We start from the raw sequence: 22,216 nt of genomic DNA, 5'->3' as shown, positions 1-22,216 counted from the left end.
TAGTTAAGAAAAAAGAATTTCGGTACAAAATTATTCTGTAGATGATTTCTTTTATCTACCACTGGAAATTATCTAGGGCAGAAGTTCAACACGGTGCGATGCTTGGGTAACAAGCATGAATGAAACGGATTGATAATATTCAAACAGAAAAGGAAAGCTCAACAATTTTGCACTTCTATTGTGCTCCATTTGGGAACATCCAGTGAGGAAGCAGAGGGAGCAGGGAGGGAGGGGAGGGAGAAGGAGAGGACGGTACCTATTCAGTTATACAGTGCTATATGTGTGGGGTGGAATTTTAGCCAACTGTTACAGTAGCAATGAGGAACTGAAGACCATGACACACGGATACTCTCCTGTAATGGAAGCTGTGCAGACACAGGACATGTGCAATATTTCAGTATATAGGAATCTCTCCTGTAATGGAAGCTGTGCAGACACAGGACATGTGCAATATTTCAGTGCACAGGAATCTGAATCTGTGGCAGGTGTACAAACCATACACATTTTTTTTCCAGTGTAAACGGATTTCTCAAACGTAAATTCATGCAATTAATGAGGTATTTTAATGAGGTGGGAGGCATTTTTTGTTTTGTCACAACAAAGGTATTAAAAGTTTCATGTCACCAGGGTGGGGTTTTTTTTTAATTCAAATTGGTATTTTACATGTTCACCAGGAGTGAAAACGAAGGCTTCAGAAATCCCCATTATTCATCTTGTGAGGAAAGCATGGGGCACGCTGTAGGGTTAGACTGTCACAATAATCGCATCTCATCTTTCCTGGCTTACTCTGTGTGTGTGTGTGTGCATGTTTGCTGAGGGCAAAGGGCACTCGTCGAGATTTTCAAGCCTTCAAACCAAGATTCAACCACTAAGCAAACACAACCTGCTTTAAGTGAGAGTATTAAAAAGAAAAAAAAAAAAAAGCCACAGCTGTCACTTGTGAGTGGTCAGTGTTTCTTATGTCTTTGAAACATGCATGGATCATCTCCTCTATAACCCTAGTTCCTGCTACAAAACACGTGGTGAAAGCAAAGTGGTGAATGAAAACAAAGATCTGTTAGACATCCTACAATCCAGCATACCCTTCAATTACTGGCATTGCAGCACAGATAGGAACAGGAGCTGCAGCTTACATTTGAATTTTTACTTTATCTCTTTTTCCAGAAAGAATTGGCATGACAGTATTTAGTTCTATTTAAGCAAAACAAATCTGAGAAACACAAAATGTTTCCAGCCTATGAAGTATGCCCATCAAATTCTTGCTTACATGTTTCTGCTGTATACTTTCTCACTTCAGTAGGAGTGAAACACGAACAACAGGGAAGCATGGGTCCTCAGACCTTTGTTTTGAGGGTCTACTTGTACATTAGATTATGTTGATGCCTGTTTCTATGCAGGAATGAACTTCATCCTCAATATGCACGTGGTCAAACTTCCCAACTCCACAAGGCTCCTGGACAAGGGTGACAGACTAAGTCACGTGCCACATACCTGGGAGAGCCAAAAAGACAAAACACCAGAGCAGCTCGTAGGCTGGGACTGAACACCATCCTCTGAGAATGCGATTTTTCCTCTACAGATGGGTTTGCTGTAGGCTAGTGGATAACACAGGGACACCTATGCCTCAGCCTTCCTTCTGAAGCAGGGTTTTCACCTCATCGCTCAGACCTGGTACCTGTGCAACCCGGCGGCGTCCAAGCCAACACAGCCGTTCCCTCAGGGCGTTGCTTGAGCTGGTCACCGGCCTCATGCAGACCAGCAGCCATAACGTGGTGACCCTTTCTCTACACAAATGAGCTAATCACAGCTCTATCACAAAAACGAGGTGCCTATCATTCAGTTAGGGTTGATTACTGCGCCACGTGTGGAGCTCAGCTCCAGACCAATGCACGGAAATATAATCAGATGCACCTATCTGCATGCTTCATGCGTCCTTGCTCTGACTACAGTTAGGAAACCTCATCAGTACAATTAAAAAGTGATTCACTTAACCACAAAGTGTCTACTCCAGTGCTGCTGACAGTACAGATCATAACAGGAGCTCAGAGATGTAGCAGACACGTGGCTGCCTAAGCAAAAACACCTTTGTGAGGAGTTGGGCTGTCCCAGCTCCTCAGCCACTGCAGCACGCTGGCCCAGCCCTGAAGAACCACGTGTCCCATCTTCCTTTCTCAAAACAGATCTTCCAAATTCACCCTTCTTGGAAGAAGTTTCAATTCCGTCACGGTGAATGAAATTGTATTTCCTTAAACTGTCTGCACGTGTCCCAGGAGGTCCATCTATCTGAGCGCAGACAGCCTGAGACAGAACATAGACCTCAAAATGTATTCACAGCTGAGCAGCTAGACAAACAATAGAGCAGTCAAAAGAGTGCTGGTAGATGGGTTTCAGAAAGGAAACCATTTAGCGCTGCCTAAATGGTTTGATGTCAGTTAAAAAACCCAAATGCTCTGATAGGCATTTTCATACAGGAGAGAAGTTTCTTTGCGGTTACATCTGAGTGACACTACATGTTGAGAGAATCCCATGCAGGGCAGTTTGGGTAGGGGTGCACACAGGGTATTGAGCATTTGTAAAGGGCTTTGTAACGCAACGACTTAGTGCTGCAGACAGTCACCTTATTCCAACTGTGCTCTACCTGCTGCAGGCAGGGTGAGAAGTTGTATTTACAGTTTGCAAATTGTGTTTGCATTCAATTACGTGTGTCCATTTAAAAATGTATTTACATTTGAAAAAAGGTATGAAAAACAGGCCAGTGCCTGGCAGTGCCTCTTTTGAAACAGGCTGGAAGCTCCCATTCATCTGAAATTGTTAGCATAATGTTTCATGCCATTAGGTATCAAATCTCTCTGTAATTGCATAAGAGATCACAACCAACAAATAAAGAAAAAGTGTCTAGGTGCTCAGGAAACCCAAACTAGTTTAATCTATGGTCCACAGAAATTTTTGTCGCATATTACTGTTGCTGTTGTTATTTTTGAAAGCTGCTACAATTTATGACTCTAAAAGGATAGCCACAATTTAAAACATGAATTGAAATGTCTCCTACTTGACCTTTTCACAGATAACCCATGAATATAAATATTAATTTTATGCATTCAACAACTGCTGGCAAGTTATATATTGCAAAAATTATTGTTTGAAATATTATTCCATCATATCAATTGCATACTCCCATGGCAAATTTTATGGGATTTTTTTTTATGCTAATGGGTACTTTGCAAGCCACTGCATAGCCTCCACAAATTTACACCATGTGAGCAGCTGTAGAGGAATATGATGACTTCTGGTCTATGACTGGATGATCTTTGCAGTTTATCAATACAAGATATCTCTTTTTGATATTAAATCTTCACCTGAACCAAATCTTGACTTTTATTTATTCGTTTGGAGATAAGAAATCAGTCAGCTACTCGTGCATAAAACTTGAAAAATGGATGCACAACAACAGAAAGTAAACAAGCACTCTCAGCTTTCTCTTGGAATTTTATTCCTGTTGACATTTGCAGCACTTAGACCTCTCCTTATTTCTCTCAGGCGCTGTAATCTCAGATAAGACTAAGTTGTCTCGGCTTGGCACAGGGCACAGTAAGAAATAGTACTGAGCTGCAATGATTGAAGACAAATAATAGAAGAAAGCATATTGTGTCAGTACAGCTACTAAATTCTGGTATGGGTTGCAGCCTATTGTCCCTTCTGTGCCTCATCTGGTTGAGCCACTGAGGGGGAAAAGATTGCTTACTCTCTTCTTCCCAGTGTGTATATCTACCGTAGGATCAAGCACACAAACAGTAAGCCCTTACGCTCACGCAATGAATTCCATTAAACTAAACTTACACAAGCCTTATGAGGTACAGTTTATGGGATACTCTGAAAAATAGATATCCATCGCTGCACATGAAGCTCCAAGAACACCATATCCATTCACATAATACAAGGTATTCCTAAATTTCAGCACCCAAACACTCCTTTTTGCCAGATTTTGGGTCAAAGCTGAGAGTTAAAAAATGTAAATGATTTAATGATTTCTTTTTCACACCCAAGGCTGACCACGTGCTAACAGCATTGCTGAGTGTTTAGTTCATCACAAAATCACTCTCATCCTGCATCGAAACACTACTCCTAATTTACTTTCTCTACACGTGTGTTGAGGAAGACTGCCTTTGTGGCAGTTAGGACTGCTTGCCTTGCATCTCCATTGCACTTGTAGGTTATGTCATGAAAAAAATCTCTTGGGACACAATAAGAAAACTCTCTCTACCCCTACTACAAATCCTCAGATGGGTCTGATATCCCCACATGTTGGTGATGCTAAGCTGTACGTTTTGAAGGAGGGTTGGAGGCTGCCTCAAGTTGACATGAATTTGCTTGCCCATCTCTTAATCAATCAGGCACATGCATGCCCAAAATGAAAGCTGCCTTTCCTCCATCTGCAACAGCTTCCCATTGGCTACTTTGCTGCTTTTCATTTTCTGTCAGAGCAGATTGGTGGTTTTTTTCCAGCTTCTGTTTTCCTCAAAACAAGTTGCATCAAAAATTCCTTCCCCAGATCCCCCTATGATTTCTTGTAGACAGTGCTTGCTATTTGTATCTATAAACCACAGGCTGCTCTCCTAGTTCATAACCATCTCCTGATCCATACACAGCCCTGATGTCATCAGATTAATGTTTGCTACTTGTCCCACTAGGCAGCGAAACCAATTTGGTGTCTCCGTGTTCGCTGGCGTTATAGTGCTCATGAGAAAGTGACTTTAAGTTCCCATTTATCATAACCACACTGGTTTATCAGTGCATAAGAAGACTTTCTGGGAATTATCCTGTCGGCTGCCCTAGCAAAGTGCTTTCAGTACAAACTTTATTCAGTCTGAGTTATACTTACCCAGCGGCTTCCGCGTCCCCAGTGAACTGTGGCCTGCGTGGCAACACACCACCTCCCTCTGCTGCACCCTGGAGTCAGGACCTCCAATGCAACCATTTGTAGGTTTTGCCCACAGAGTCTCTTCTAAACAGCATTAATTTGAGGTGCTTCTCTAAGCGCTTTCAGTCTCAGCCTGAACACTTGCTTGCCTGCTCAGCTGCTTGACTGTCTCTAGCCCTGTTTATGAAACTAGTGTTCAGCAGGCTGGGGTATGGCTCGACATTTCCTTGCCACTAACTCTTCTTGTAAACACTCCTACTGCACAACGAAATTGTCTCGGTTTGAAGCAACTTAATCCTCTCTCCAGGCCGTGTGAAATCTCTAACGCCTTCTGCCTAACGAGTGACCACAAAGGAGGCCATGCAGAAACCCAAATCACCTGCACATTCACAGCCTTGCACACTTCTTCACGTAGACCAGCCATCTATTTTGGTGAATTCTTCGCAGCTGGGCTGCAGTAACGATATAGCTGCATCCCTAAAAAAAGTTTCATTTACTCTTCCTGCTTTCACTTTCACTGTCATGACTCCAGAGCTGGTGTCTAGTCAGTGAGAGGATCTTATTATAGCAGCGTCCAAATGTGACACACAGCAAGGATTAAAGTGTTATCCAACTTGTACACGCATAAGCAGGCTCCCTGGAAACAGAACTCAGACTGATATTTTCATTTTCAAACCTGTATTTTCCTCCATCTGAGCAGTCAATGGAGCATCTTCCTTTCTAAGTAAGATCCAATTATAATGAGAGCTTGGATTGACAGGAAACATTATTATAACTGAATGAGCTGTCAAATCCATGATTAATAAGGTTTTTCATTTAGGTTCAACAATAGCAGCATCAGACCACTGGCATATTATTATTCAATAACTCATAACATTCATAAGAAGGTTTACTTTCCATTTTGGAGGATAGAGGGAGATCTCTCATATTCAGATGTTCATGTGGGCAGAAGTGATCTCTATATTTCACGAGAGGATTTTACCTCTGTGTTTTCTGAAGAGGCAAACTAGCGAGGAGCCCTATGCAAAATCTAAGCCTTCAGTTTAAGGACTTAGTTTCTGTCTTCCTCCAAGCTTCTGTATTTTTGCATCCATGTTCTTATTGCTTGAGCCATGAGAACAGAAAGGGAATATCAGCAGTGTAGGAGGTCAGTATCCTGGGTGACCATGTCATCAGATGTTGGCGGTACGGAGTACAAGTGAGAAGCAAACCAAGCCCTCTGTGGTCCCTGTCTGTGCAGCAAGGTGCAAAGCAGCAGAAAACCAGCAGGTATTTCATGTTAACCACTGTGTATATATGTGTGTCAAAATCATTGTGTGTGGTTCAAGCAGAGCAGATTATTTATTTTTTTAATATATTGCACTACTTTTCTTTTTTATCTGAGAGACAACGAAGGCAGGATAGGTGTGAATCAGGATATTCACAAGGCTGAAAGACGATATTTCAAAAGCAAAATCCTCCCTCTCAAAAAACCCTTTTTGCATAGCAAAATGCAATTCCCTCCATCCTACAAAAATCTTTCTTTCCTGTCCCAGTTCACAGCTTGATAGAAGATAACTGGATATCCCATTTTTGTGTTTCACTAGTTCTTAATTTCACTTTTGCAGCCTACCTCCTCCATCCACTCTTCCATCTGAATGGTGGTGCTGCTCCATCACTGCAAGTGGTATAAATGATTTGGCTGTGAACGCTGCATGCTACGGTTGGCTTCGAAAAACGGCCTTTCAGTCCAGCATTCATTTACACATCAGCAGTTACATCCCACTACTGTTCATCCAAATGTGATCTATCAGTAAAAAAATACTCATCACCTAGACTGTAGTGGTCTCTCTTCTCATTTTCTTTCCCTTGCTGACACCTTGCATGCTTGCACAAGCTAACATTTAACATGCAACTTTCAGTTTAATATTATCATTTGCCCCACAAACTGGGGAAATTTATGGAGTCATTCTGAGAAGCATCTGTGTTTACATCCATAACCCTTCATGTCTTGAAAGCAGCTGTTACCTTCTGTAAGCTGCAAGGTGAAGACAAGGCCTAGGACGCTGGATATACCACAGCAGGTGTAGAAGGCAACACAAGAACAGATGTCTAGTGTAAGAATAAACTATGAAGTGGCTAACACAAGATCAAGCTTACAGAGTTGTTACTGAGCCTCAGGGTTAACACCTTGCAATGTTAAATGGAGCAAGTTCACACCTCTCTTCTTTTTTTTGCATCTTCCTCTTTCAAATATCCACGCTTCAGAATCCAGCTGTCTTACACAAGAGTAACCTGCTTTTTTGCACCTCTTCTGTAAATTAACATTCAGTTAAAAACTTTTAAGCAAGGTTAAAACACACCAGTGTCCAGGAACTTGACTGTTGTTATTTTTAGGGTGTTACTGTTGCTCCTATTGCACAATGCACAAAATGCTGCCTACGTGCAAAGATGATCCTTGTCTCTATAAATATCCAAGATGGGAAAATTAAGCATTCTGTCCCATTTCATAGACAGAAGAGACAGCTACATGAACAAGTTGCCACCAAGTAAATGAGCGTGGATTTACAGCTCATTAACTACTCCATGGCAACTGTCTGTGTGGTTATCCTTCCAGAGTAAATGTGAGGTAGCTCTGACCCTTGCTGCAAGTGAGGCAATGTATCTTGCATTTACCTGAGATTTAAGCATCCATATAAAGTAACTAATGAGCTGTAAATCCACTCTCTCTCTTCACACACAGCAGTTTCTTCATGTGTCTGGAGGCAATGATATTGATGCGATTTGTCTGGTGTCCCCGAAGCAGCATGTGACGGAAGAGGGAATGTAAACCAGACCTACTGAGCTCCCTTTCCTTGTGTGGCCAGAGTTTTCCTGTAGAGCTGCAGTTCAGTTGCTTGGCACAAATAAGAGAAAACCACAAGCAAGCTCAGCCACTGTTTTGCTCGCTGACACTGCTGCAGAGCACGCAGCTACCCCACATGCAAAACAGATGGATCTGGCAAAGCATCTTCCAGACAGTTTCTTCATTTCACACACAAAATATTTCTTACTTTTAAAGACTCTTTAATAAGTTTTAAAGAAAGTTATGTTTTGGGAGTAGATTTATCCTGTTTTACTAATCAAATTTCAACTTTATCTAATCTAGAGTCCAGCACAGTCTGGTCTCTAGCCACCGTGTTGTCCATCAGGGTGGTGCATGGCATGCCACCACCTAGCAAAGAAGCTTCTTTCTTTTCCTTTTTTTTTCTCCACTGACTCCTATCAAGTGATACTCCATCACAGTAGTTCAGGTGGACCATTCATACAAGTAACTGTCTTCAGTCATTGCAAGCCTGGGATCTTTGCTCAGATTGTCCAGTAGCACTATGGGTATTAGGAGGGGTATCTCCTCAACCCCCTTGCTACTTTCTATTTTAAAAAGAAAAAGAAACCCATGGGAAGAAAATCTGAACCACAACATGACAACATATTGCCATTTAAAATGCTTACAGATAAAATGATTTCATGTCCTGAGGTAGAACAAGAACATAAAGATGTTAAATACCTTGACGAAGTTCACTGTAAATTATACATCTCTATCCATAAAGGAAAATAATTTTCTTAATACAGATATTAAATACATTCTTTTTCAGATTTTAAAAGCTCCCTCATACAATAATTGCTAAACGTCACTATTCACTGTTTTCTCACCATGCTTTTTTATGTCATGTCTATGGACTAGCCTGTTCAAAAAGCAGAGTGGGAAAGCCCAGGACTCAGACTGTCCTTACGAATTGTAATGGACTTGATGAGTCTCCCCACAGCACTCTGTTTCCTGATAACCACTCCATTCCTCACTGCAAGAACTCTCTGGAAATTGTGAGTCATGCCCACAGATCCTCTGGGATTTGACCCTGCTGTCACACTGACAGCAACTCTCTCCTTTTTATTTCATGGTGCAATATATTTCAAAGCATAATCCCAATCTTGTGGGATGCTTTCAGTTCTGGGATGCCCAACTCTAACAGCACAGCAAAAGCTGGAATTTCATGAGAGGAGGCAGAAAGCAAATGGAAATGCCAGTGCTTTCTTTTACACTGACCACATATAACACTTCACCAACTCCTCTGGGCATCCTTTTTTCTTTCTTCTTTTTTATCAGAGGCTACATCAACAGGAGTTGATTAAACAATGCTTGTACACATCCATGGGCTGTTTCAACCTGGGCCAACTGGCGCTTTCCCATACAGTTCCTAGGCATGATCAAGCACTTGGAGCACCCCAAGGCCCATTCCCAGTACGTACTTCACAAGCAGCTCCACACATTTGAAGACCAAAAGAGCTACCAGCAGAGACATCAGCCACCTCATGCCAGCTGGCCCTCAGAGCCCAGAAAAGTCCCTAAAGGTATCTAAGCAGAGACTGAGAGCCTGGCAGCTGCCTGGAGATTCAGCAGCTGGCTCTGATGGAGCCTGGGGTGCTGCGGGGAAGGTTGCTGCTGGAGCTGCAGGCGAGCATCGCAGGAGTGCAGAGACTTTGCTTCCCAATGGGAATTCATTGCAGTACAGAGCATCTCCAGGCAGTTTAAACTGGAAAACTCTTCTGTGACTTCTGAACAGACTGAAACACAGGCTGCAGAGAAGTGGCATTTAATAGATAGCTATCCATGGACTCGATTTTCCAGCCTTCTTGCCATGAGGAGAAGGGCAAAGGATGGAGTGCAGCCTGGAGAAGAGCCTCATGAGAAACCAGGCTGCTTGGGAGTCCAGGTGAGAAAATAAATTTCAGTTCCTCCCTGCCCCAAGTTATATTTTTGGAGAGCTCTTCTGCTGAAGTGCTTCGTAGAATTCTAGATTTCTTTTTTTACTTGTTTTTGGTCCTGTTTTGTAATTACACATAATTATGTGATTTTGTGCTTTGTTAGGTTATGTACTTTCTGCAAGAGACAGAAAAACATGCCAGACAATCCTCCCCCTCCTGACACCAATGGCTGTTGGCTGAAACACTCCGTGCAGGATTTTCCTCCTTCTTATCGAGGGTTCCATATTTTCATGTGGTTCAATTTTTTATTTCTTCTGGGCATCCTTTTTATTTTGTTATTTCTTTTCTCTTTGTTCTCGGAGGAATTAATTTTTAGCTCTAAATTAAGCAATTTGCTTTTAACCATTTGGCATTTTCATCAGTCAGCATATCCAAATGTTCATCTGTACCTTCCTTAATTTCATGTACTATATCAGCATTTCCTGTAGCAGTAATGGTTTTCTGCAATGAGACTTACACCTCTGATTGCCCTGCTAGTTTTTCAGGCAATTATCTACTGCCTGTCCTTCTGGCAGGCACATTGCTATCTTCCCTGCTGTACTTTGGTTTTGAGAGTAACATCAATCCACAATAAGTGCCTACTATGGACGTGATGCTTCTCTCTGGAAATTGTAAGCTTTTAGTATTGTTTAGAAGGTAAAGAGGTCTTAATGCTAGCTGTCCATACTGAGAATATCAGGGAAAATCCCATAATTCATTGGCAGGGGCTTTAGGGTTTCCTGCTTCCCCAACTCCTTCCTGTTGGTCCACACAGAGTCCATAGAGTATCCAGCAGTGCTGCTTCCCCATCATCCAGACCAGAGCGCTTCTCCTGCCAACATTGCTTGGTTTCCTTTGCAGAGAAACTCAGGGCATGAGTTTTGATGGCACACATGCAGGCTTCAACCCAGCATGGTGTCAGGATGCATACAGGATTCCCAGAAAATAATCATGGTCCCTGGGTATGGACATAATTATAAGGATCTCTGCGACAGAGGAGCAGTTCAAAACCCTTCAGCCGGGACTGCCTAACCCACAGGAGAGAATCAAATGGCTTCTCTGCTGGTTTTGGCCCAGGGAGAGTTAATTTTCTTCATAGTATCTGGTATAAGACTGTATTTCAGATTTGTGTGGAAAACAGTGTTGGCAACACAGAGGTGTTTTCGTTACTGTTGAGCAGTGCTGACACAGAGCTGAAGCCTTTACTGCTCCTCACCCCACTCTGCCAGCGAGGAGGCTGGGGGTGCACAAGGAGTTGGGAGGGGACACAGGGCATCTGACCCCATCTGACCAAAGGATGTCCCACACCATGTGATGTCATGCTCTGGGGGAAAAAGAAGGAATGTTCAGGGGGGATGTTCAGATTGATGGTGTTTATCTTCCCAAGTAACTGCTGCATGTGGTGGAGCCCTGCTTTCCTGGAGATGGCTGAACACCTGCCTGCCCATGGGCAGTGCTGAATCAGTTCCTTGTGCATATGGCTTTGTTTTATCTATTAAAATATCTTTATCTCAACCCATGAGTTTTCTGACTTTCATCCTTCTGATTCTCTCCCCCTCATCCCACAGAGAGGGAGGGAGCAAGCAGCTCTGTGGGGCTTAGTTGCTGGATGGGGTCAAACTACAACAGATTGGCACCAATCAGCTTCTACAGTCTGCTCCAGTTTTGCTCCTAAAAACCTAGCTGGAGACCCACGTTCTGCTGAGGTTTGGAACAGGTACTGCTGGGGAAGGAGACAAAAACACATCTGTAATTTGCAATGTCTATACAGCCCCTACTCAGTAATGCTGGTGGCCTTGGTCCAGATCTCTGCATGGGAGAAGAGCAAGCAGGGGAGAAGTGTTGGGAAGAAACAAGGAAGAGGGAAAGACAAGTCTGCCTGAAAGCAGTAGAGAGGACTGGACAACAAGGTGTTATAGGTTGCAGAGGCTGAAGGGTATGTGGCAGATGTGGTGCTGGGGGACCCAAGACTTCTTGTTCCGGGTGAAATCAGGGACAAGTGGCACAGGATGGGTTTTAGAAGGAAAAGGAACCCGAGACAGAGTGTGGAGGTAGTGCTTAGAGGAGCTGCAGCACAGACAAGTGGAGGGGATTTGGGGCCTGATTCACCACATAGGGATGGGATTTTGAGAGACTTCAAGGTTTTGGCCGCAGTGACAATGTGGGGTGTTCACACATCGTGGGTTTGAGCGCTGTGCTTTCAGCCAGCCCACACTATTTTTAGGGACTTACAAAGCTATTGGAAGGTGACAGGGAGAAACAGCACATGGGATGTGGTGAAGGAGTGTGAGAGAGAGAATGGAAGGTGAGACTCCAGGGAGAGGGAAACCTCCTCTTCAGTGGAGATGGAGTAAAAGAGAGGACAGTGCAGCCACAGCAGCCACAACGCTGCACTTGTCAGAGAGAAACCCTGTTCCACACTCATGCATTTGCACCTGCTAATGAGCCACACTTTCCTCCCTCATTTCTAGTGCCAAGAGATTATTAATTCCTGTATTTGTTCTTACCTATTCCTTCCTGGCTGTCCTACGTGCATTTTCTAGGGCGTATCTATTTAGGGAAGTTAGTTTCTTGCTACACAGCAGAAATGTTTGTGTTAAATCTTCTCTATGAAGGCCCTAAAACACGTGGAAAATGCTCTGGAAGCAGAAAAGAAATAGTTAGGAGGAAGGGTGTTGCAGGAAAACTCATTTGCTGGAAAATGCAGCTTATGTCTTATCAATTTAATTCCAGATAAGTCTGCATTTTGCTGTGAAGACAGATGTGATAAATATGTTAATGGCAGATTTCCACAGTCCGGTTTGTAGAACTGCAAAGCCAGATGGAAGTGATAATTTTTCTTTCATTTTAATTTTGAAATACAAAGCAAGAAAGCAAGAAAGTTCCTGATATCGTAACTCTGTAATGACTTTTTGAAGGATAATGGACCCTCACACAGAATGACGATTAACTATCATGCCTGGATACTTACTGTTTTATTGAATTCCAGCTTCCCCAGCTGGGATTCTCTCAGCTTTCTTGCCAGAGCTGAACAGATTACTGACTGTGGCTGATTTCTTCAGTTCTGCATTCACAAAGGCATTTAGCAGAAATCCTAACTTGAAGCTTGCATTTCACGGATTCTCCTGTTGCTCAGGTTAGATACACGCCTGAGCAGCCTGCTGGAAATAGCATTGGCTGGAGCTGATCTCTCTTACTGTTTATCAGGAGCCAAATATTGCCTTTTTCAATTCCTTAAGCACTGCACTTAGTGCCTGCAGGGTATTAGCAGTCATGGGACTAAGTTGTGGTCTTCCATGCCTTGGTGTTAACATGTACTCAGCAATATCTGTCATGGGATCTTCTTTGATTGAGTTTAAAACAAAGCCCTTGAGGGACATATATTAAGTCCTCCTTAAATCTGTAGGATATTTACTGATTGAACTGATAAGCAAAAAGGAAGCTAGAAAAGTTGCTGTGTGAATTGGCTTGAAGGGGAGGGAACAGTATGTAGCAGATAAAAAGCCTAAGGAAAGTTCAAGAAACAGTTTTCAAGCCTCTTCTGTTCAGGGTCCCACTTGAAAACTTACTCTTGAGCTACTAAGTGAAAACTTGGTTTGTTATATTCACTGTGGTGCTTGTAACTGTGGGAAGAACAGGTGCATCTGGCTTGTTCTTTTTGAATGAATTTTCATTTCAAGAAAGTGAGGTCCTGACTGGCTCCTCCCATGGGAACTTCTCTCCAGGAATAACTTGGCAAGATAGTGAGGTACTCCATTCTCAAATCAGTAGCATTAATTTCCAGAGTTTTTATTAGGCCATTCTAATTGTCTAGCTAAGTTTGCAAATCAGAAACCCAATGGCTTAATCTATTTAATTCAACGTGGCAGTTAGAACCCCCTGAGAACTTTATTCCAATGATTCCAGTGAGGAAAATGTAGATTTCTTGCAAATGACTGCCTGCATCCTAAGTTCCACCATTAGACAAAGGTTACAATCATTGCTCTTGTCATCACTGTCCTCAGTTGGGGGTACTTATGGGTACAGGTGATACTGGTTATTACATAGATACCTGGTACTTGATACTGCTATTAGACAGATAGCTGATAGCTGAAATATCAGGTTAATCTCATCATTCTGTGCATGCTGCTTTGTTTTACCTTCTTGGTTTGCATACATTTTCTTGGGGCTTGTCTTTGTTTATTCAATTACTAAACAATGCAGAATTGCAAACATATGTGGTCTGGATGTTTCTTACCCAAACAAAATGATGAGATGAGAGGAAAAGGGAAAGTCTGCACTGCACTGTGGAGGGGAGAGGAGAGATCCCCAGGCTCTGGAACTGAAAGCTGTGTCAGCAGAAGCCAAGCCAACTTAATTAGCCTTGTGAAGAGACTGGGCAGAGTGCTTGGTTAATGCAGCTATATTATGTTTGAGAATTCATCCATTGCCTCTGGACTTTGCTGAAGTGTGCAAACATCCACATGTCTGCAGCATTGCACCTTGCACACAAGCAGAGACAGTTCTTGCACTCATCTGATGTCCTGGTCCATACAGGCTGCTGATCTCATACAATTCAGTGACTAACATGTCAGAAAACACAGGGAAACACACACTGTGTAGTCCCACTCCTGGCCCTAGTGTTGCCTTGTCAAGGTCAGGGAACAGCAGGCAGAGACAGCTGGAGCCTCTCTGCCCTCACAGCCTTGCTGTGAGCTAAGAGACGATCAAAGCACGAGCTGTAGCTAGAGGTGACCCACCCTTGCAGAGCATCCTCAGGTATTGGCATAAACCAGCTGGATCTTAGTCCTCTGTGGGCTCCCACAGCAGCAGCATTTAATCCTGGAGCACCAAGCCAAGCAGAGCTTCCCAACTGGTGGGCAAGGAAGCCATTCACCCCCCTCCAGACAGCAGCCAGAGCTCCCCAAACACCAGGCAGGGAGCTGCCTGCAGGAGAGGCATGGCATTTCATGAAGGACTAAAGCTTATTCCAGGCTGCCAGGCCCCCTTCTCAGGCTTAAGTTCGGCTCGCTAGGATGTAATTTATGCAAATAAATCTATGCATAGTCACAAAATACGCAGAGAGGGACATTTATCAGTTTGGCACCATCTCCAGCTTTCTGATCTCTCAGAAATCCCTGATTCGTGGGGAGGAAGATGCCGTATGCTGCTGCTGCTGCTGGCAGAGGCTGAGGCAGACCCTTTCTGCTGCAACCTGCATCCTCTCAGAGGGATGAGTGGGACAGGAGAGATAATACATTCTGTGCAACTTTAAACCTGTGATGTTACTGCTCAGGACATTTGGTCTTATGAATAAGGGATCTCTACTTGTTTCACCTTTCCAGCCTGCACAACTCTAAGAATTCTGACTGTGACTTATTATTTATTTACAGCAAGCATGTGACACAATGATATCCTCTGGGACAGGTTGCTTACATGTGTTTCTTTGTCTGGGCTGCTGCAGTCTAAGGTCACTCTCACTCACATAAATGTGCAAAGGAACCTCAACTCATTCCTCCCCTGAATTTACTACAATCTCCTTACTTTGGGAGAATATTATCTTCTGCATGAGTCTAGTCTAGACTCAGCATCTACCTGTTGCTCTCCACACGCAGCTATCAGTAACTGCAGGAGGCCTGAGTCCTCCTGACGAGGGTACAGGTCTACCAGAAACACAGCTTCAGGGAATTCTCACTCAGCTCTGGAAGCCAAGCCAGTACCAGGTTGAGAGTTTGCCTGTTAGCTCAAAGGACCAGTTTCTTGTGTATCCTCCCTAGCCTAACAGGATGGCTTGTTTAAGCTCCTACAAATGGCAGCAACTGTACAAACTAACAGAAAAGAAGTTTCTGTAGTGCAGGTAAAGATAGAAGATAGCAATGCAGTGTTTTGCTGCATCACCCTTATCTGAGGGACCTGCCTTACCCACTTACTCCCATGGTCTGTTGTAAACATCTCCCAGGACTTTGGTGGAGCTGTGAACCTGCATGTGGAACTGGCACTGAGGAGAGGAACACCTACAAGGAGAGGTACTCATAAAGGTCCCCTCTTCTACAGTGGCTACAATTGGACCTTAATTTGATAAGAACACACAAAAAAACCCCTCTTTTCGCTGAAGCCCCCCCAAAATATAATTCCATTGCATTTGAAGTCCAGCACAACCACAGTGCAAAAGCCTGAAAGTATTTCCAGTGTTTTTCCTTCTTCCTCTGTAAGGAATTTGTATTTACACATGACAACAACTGCAGCCTAAGTTAAATACCTCCTGTACAGTCTGTCTCTTGAAGTCCATCAAGGTGCTTTTCTCTGAGTCTTTTAATATGCCCAAGAAAATTGAGATGGGGTGGCCCCAGCCAGCAGCTAAGCACCCACCCAGCTGCTTGCTCAGTCCCCCCTGACATCAGGATGATTATATCATCAAGAGAGAGAATAGTAAAAGCAAAAGCAAGAAAACCTGTGGGTTGAAATAAAGGTAATTTAATAAGGGAAGGAAACAGAAACAAACCACACGACCGTGATGCAAAGGCAGACACCCACCACTTCCCACAAGCAGATTGATGTCCGGCCAACCTCCTGAGCTATGACTGCCTTCTCAGACCAACCACCCCCTGGGATTTATTGCTGAGCAAGACACTGTATTGTGATGGAATATTCCTTTGGTCAGTTGGGGTCATCTGAGTCCCCTCCCACCTGTGCCTACTTGTAGAGTGTGGGGTGGCAGCCTGGGATATAGAGAAGGCCTTGACACTGTAGGTGCATTGTTATGCAACAGTCAATATGATGTCATGTTATCAGTGCTATTTCAGTCCCAAATCCAATACACAGTATCTTACAAGCTGCTGTGAAGACAATTAACCCCATCTCAGCCAGACCAAACCCAAAAACTAATGAACAAAAGCATTGCCTTAGGTTAACCATGAGGAAAATCGTCCTAGAAGGGCTGCCTCGTCCTTAACATCAAGTGCTATTCTAAAACAACTGTCCTGTTTATTCCAAATCTATTTGCCACTTGGATAAGTGTGAAAACACGCAATCTAAAATATCTATAGAACCTGACTTTCTGTGACTTTAATTTTGCTATTTCCAGCTGAGCAAAATTATCTTAACATCATGAAAACATATGCTTCCACTTAGCAAAGATTTAAATACAGCCACTGCAAGTCTTTCCCTTCGCTTTTGCACTGCTAAAGGATTATCCATGCAAAATGATACGGCCAAGGTTTCCGCTGTGAGCCGGCATGGTTCCGTTGTTTTTCATGGATCAATTAACACACACTGGAGATTTTAGCCATTGTTGTCTGTAATGGCTAATTTGCCTCTTACAGGGAGCTGAGAGCCATCTGTGTACACGCCTTAAGGACACACCAGTGGAGTGGAGGGTGTAAAACCGACAGAACATGACCTATGGCTGTAAGAGGTGCAAGGACAAGGTGGGATGCCTTACCTTTGGAGCCTGTAGCGCAGCAGACACATCTTGCCTAGGTCCTGCAAAGCCAGGTTTTGGTGTGAGTGTTGTTGGCTTTTTGGGAGGCCTGGGTGGTGGGTGAAGGGTTTGGTTTTCGTATCTCCGCACCATGTAGTACTGCTCCTCGCTGATCTCTTCCACTATTGTCCTAGTCATGGGAGGTACAACTGCCTGGACTTCTTTGCTGAGCAAATGGACCGACATGTTCAAGCGATAGACAGGAATCTCCCAGCTCTCTGCTGGGCTGCTGGTGCTGCTGATCAGCAAGTAAGAGTCTGTGATTTCTTCTTCAAACTGCAGACCAGGCACGGCAGCCAAGACATCTTCCTCAACAGAAAGGTCCCTCACAGACACTTTGACATTGAAAGGCAAACGGAATTCTTTGCAAATCTCAGAAAGCTGGTACTGCTTCTTGTCATGTATCACTTCCACAAAGCCACCCTCCATGTACATGGGGAGGAGCACTTTCTTATATGTATCACACAGTATTTGTTCACAAGCGAAAACATCTAGGGCTTGCTGTCTTTCCTCATACAAAACTTCACTAGTCTGACGTTGCTGGGCTAGGAACTGGTCTCCAACTGAAACACAAAAGAGCTCTTTGTGAGGGGAATCGAAGGCTTTAGTTGCTACAACATGAAGCTGTTCCTTTTCGCTCCTGGCGATCTCTAAGTCATAGGCAGTTGGGAACTCCCGAGGTCTTCGCTTGAACTTTCCTTTATAGGTCATAGGGATTAAAAAATGTCTTTTGGGGGAATCACTTCTCATCTCAGAGGCTAGGATTCTTCTTGCCTGGTACTTTTTGTAGATGATAATCTCTTTCCCTGTATGCAAGAAGTTGTAAGGTTTTGGACTTCCTGAAGGTCCCTCCATTATCTCAGCAACCATAGGAAATTCTTTGCTTGTCCTCTCAAATACATCTTCCAAAGACAGTGGGTGAAGGAAAGAATTGATATCATAAGAGTCTGTTATATCCTTGACCTCCACATCGAGATCTGAGAGGATATGAACTATGTCCTTTCGAACTGAAAAGAGAAAGAATTACATTGATTTTTGTTTTCAAACAGACACTGGACAAAATACACGTGTTCTGTTGGCCAGACACTAAAAGTACCTTCCCTGAGGTGTGCATCTCCCTATGTTAACACGCACAATTAATAGGACCAGTCAAAGCCTAACTGTTTCAATTTGAGATATATGACTATCAGATATGCAGGAGACCTCACACAGGAAGAGAGGAACAAGAGATGAGAATGTGAGCAAGCACATAAAAGTTTAAGAAGAGGGCAAGGGGAAAGAAATAATCTACTTCACTAGCTTTCTCACAGCATCTCTAAGTTTAATCAGCTGTTTATCTTATCAAACTCTTTTCCTTGGGTACAAAATGTATTTCTATTCTTTTATTTTGTAGTAACTTATGGTTTCTCCAAAGAAATGGATGGGGGAATATTTTTAATGAATAAATACCATCCGAACCCATTAACACATCACGTTGATGTCGCCAATCAGGGACAAATAAAACATTTTGATATTTGTAAGGATATTGAAAACATCTATAATTATTAGAAAATAATGCACTCTTTAATAAAGGCAAAACCTTTGTATAACAAACTCTAGGTTTATTGTTAATGAATGAAGAAATCTCTACTCTAATGGTCCTCTGTGGAACTCTCACACGGTTTTCTGCAGCATCTGGTTTTATTTACTACCAGAACCGAGCCATTGCATTTAACAGTCTGACAGGGAACAACAACCCTTTTATCACAACTGAACTTGCAAAATTTTGGATGCAAAACTTCCAAGCATCACGCTGACTGTGCAATTAAGGCTTGTTTAAGAATTTGGCTCCAGATCAGTGGCACCACAGATCACTGACCAGGGCAGTAAAATTTAACAAGCAAATAATATTTAATGACTCTCTTCAATAAGTCTTTCTCTGCACAGACCTGCACACAAGGATAGTATATCCTGGATTCACACTTCCTTATAGCAGGACATACCAATACTTTATGCTTAAAAGCCAGTATCAGGTGTATTTTATATGGCAGACTTTTATGACGATGTTTCTGGATCTATTTATACCAACTCTCCTGTCACATTGATGCCTTCAGGTGATAAACATCCTAAGCACCACAAGGGAAAGTCAGTGAAGGAGGAATGACTAGTGAAACTGGAATTTTTTATGAGCATTTTGGGGAGTTCCACATGCACCATTTGTTCATTATTAAAAATGAGATATAAATATAGAGGATTCCTGTCCACAGCCTGTGAAAATGTAATCTGCTGTCCCTCTTATCAGGAATCTTTTTTCTTGACTTGTGGATAGCATTTCTCATACTTTATCTTGTACCTATTTATAGTTCTTCTAAAAATGGGGAAAATCCATCTTTCATGGTCCATGAGAATGTAGTTAATCATGTTCCATAAAGCCTACTTTTCAAGTTTGTATTAAATAGTTACTTAGGACATATTTAATGCTTCCTAAATATTGAGCACACTGCAAAACATAAATGGGCATGAAATGAAATCAATAAATATAACTTTCACGGAAATATCTGTTTGGAAGACAAGTGAATACCAAACATTTCTGACTCTTCTGAAAGCATTCTAGAAACATTAAATTCTTATTGATCCTGCACATATATCTAAGTGGGTATGGGAATACACCTACATGAAGCCAGCTTCAGGAGATGGGGTGGTTTTCTGAATCTAGCTAGAGTTGTATGAAACAAAGTATTTTATCTCATGAAGGTATTCTTTCCAAGCTCACACATTACATCATATAGCAAAGACAGTTGAATATCTCATAAGCAGTTAACAGCTATAGTATATCGTGATAACAGCCTCTGCCAAGTTTTATTTATCTTTTATCCATTTACTTACATCATTCATCAGAGAAACCTCAACTATGAAAAGATTTCCTGCTTAATACCCTCATTAATTACACATTTCTCTTTGGATTTCGTTTCTGTGGAGCTCACTGGTCTGCTGCTAGTGAAGGTGACAGTCAGCAAGATCTTTGCAAAAGCCAAGCTGCTGTCCCACAAACTTTAACAGGGTGGGTGCATCAACAAGATGTGTGCTTATACCCTTGTACACCTTCTAATTCTGTTCCTGTGAGTAATTTCACTAACAGGTTTAAAGGTGTAGATAAAGAACAGAGCCCAGCAGGTTCAGTGTTTTGGTGGAACAACTAGACCAGTGTTAATGTGCCATGGACAATTTAAACAAAAACAGACAAACCAAACACAAAAAAACTCATAGCACAAATTACAGCCTTTAAAGACATTGTTTTTCAACTATCTCCCTGTTTCCTCTAAACCTACAGATCTCGGAAATTGTCCAGGAGTCTTTTCTGTTTATATTTCATTGATATTTGTTTCTGCAATAGAAAAAAAAAATTATATGGTGTGCTTTTTGCAACATCCTCATCCTTAAAAATAAATGGTAGTTGAGTGTGTTAAAACATGTGTGTCTATATTCTTTTTCTGCCTCCTGGACAGCCATAAAATGATCAAGTGGCCAAAGTCTTAAGTCATAAGGAATCTCAGAATTTAACAGAATTCCTAAGCTCTACCTTTTCACTATGCAATGTATAGTATTTGCAGCAATGCTTTAATAGTAGCTATTAATAAAATGGCAACAGAAAGAAATGCAAGGTAACTATCTGAATTAAGAGCTGATAAAGGGATAAAAAAGGTAATATTATTTTTTATCTTTATTGATCTTGAAACTAGTATCAGTGGCAAATATGGATCAGGAACTCTTGACCAAACTGAATCTTTCCTTACTATTTTAAGCAAATTTTGTGCATTTAAGGATGTTTTGCTGTACCAAGTTCAATGCAACTTTGACTCCCCATCCTACTTACATTTCATTACTGCCTGCACTTCATAGACAGGCGTGAGAACCAAGCAGCCATCAAAATTCTCAGGAAGTGGATTAGAGGAGTCCCACATATGTAAAGTATTGGAAAGTCTGACAATCCGGTTTCTGCACTTAGGGATTTTCCATTCTGAAATCTCTTTTAAGGTGTATATCTGGTCATCTTCACATTCGTAGAATTTCCCTTCTTGTGACAGGGGCAACGTAAAGGAATGAGACTGGTTATTTCTGATCACATTACAGTTTACAGCCATTGCTCCATTGACCTCTTCCACTGAGTTGAAGATGATCTGCTCACCGTGTTTGATAGTGAAATTTGCCAATTTTATGTCCTTGGGGCTGTAGAAACATGGATGGCCAAATCTTGTTGGCCCAATAAAGACTTTTCTTGTAATTTCTTCAATGCTGAGATACGGAGTTTTGTCTGCCACAACCTTATAAAGACCTAATAACAGAAAACTTGCATTATAAAAAGAGAAATAGACAAATCAAGCCATGCCAAATTTTAAACTGTGAATGCAATAAAAATGGAGAACAAAGCACACCTAATAATTCTTAGCTAATAGTTTGGTTGCCAGAAATATGACTCTACAAAGATCATATCAACTGCATGGAATTAGCCCTTTCTACTCTCTGTCTGATTTCCAATGTCCAACACTCTTACCTGCATGGTAAATTGTCTTTGCCACAGAAAAAAGAAAAACATCTTAAATTCTTAGCCATTTCGTCTGGAAACCTACCTTTAAGAAATAAGTGCAGACATGGTATGAGGAATAGCAACACTAATGTGATCAGTGAAATGCAAGATGAGTTTCTTCCTAAGTATCAGTGCTACACATTCTTCCACACACTGAGTGGGGATTCCTAGGTCAAGTATGCTTAAAGATATGTCACAAATTAAAAAGAATGAGCAAAGGAAATTGATTTCAGCATATCTGGTCGCTCAGAACACCAGATGGAGAAATGCAAAGCTGGGTGTTGTAGCACTCCGGCCATTGCAAGGCAATTAAAGTGCTGAAGTTCTGCAAGGCAGAAGCTGTGCCTGAGCTTCTCTATCCCCTGGGGACATTATTATTTCATGTTAATCATGGCCCTTGGAGCTGTCTCATTAGGAGTTCACCTCACAAGAGAAATGTGTACATTTCTATATTTGCATGAGTGTTTTCACAGGGGAGGGGGCAGTGGACGGTTTAGAGGGCTGAACAGGGGGG

At 42.3% G+C, this 22,216-nt stretch overlaps 1 protein-coding gene across 1 annotated transcript in view; it reads right to left on the bottom strand.

The window, feature by feature from the left end:
- The window catches only part of THEMIS (thymocyte selection associated), a gene marked incomplete at both ends in the record, with an annotated part of 78,985 nt that overhangs the window by 32,267 nt on the left and 24,502 nt on the right, over positions 1–22,216 (bottom strand). Inside the window, 2 exons of the mRNA XM_084261700.1 lie at positions 17,100–18,145; positions 20,992–21,450. Coding sequence (XP_084117826.1) covers positions 17,100–18,145; positions 20,992–21,450 — 1,505 coding nt within the window. The remainder of the gene's footprint in view (positions 1–17,099; positions 18,146–20,991; positions 21,451–22,216) is intronic.

This window comes from Gallinula chloropus (assembly GCF_964237585.1).
Source record: "Gallinula chloropus genome assembly, chromosome: 3".
Lineage (NCBI taxonomy): Eukaryota > Metazoa > Chordata > Aves > Gruiformes > Rallidae > Gallinula > Gallinula chloropus.
This window is presented reverse-complemented; position numbering and strand designations above follow the sequence as displayed.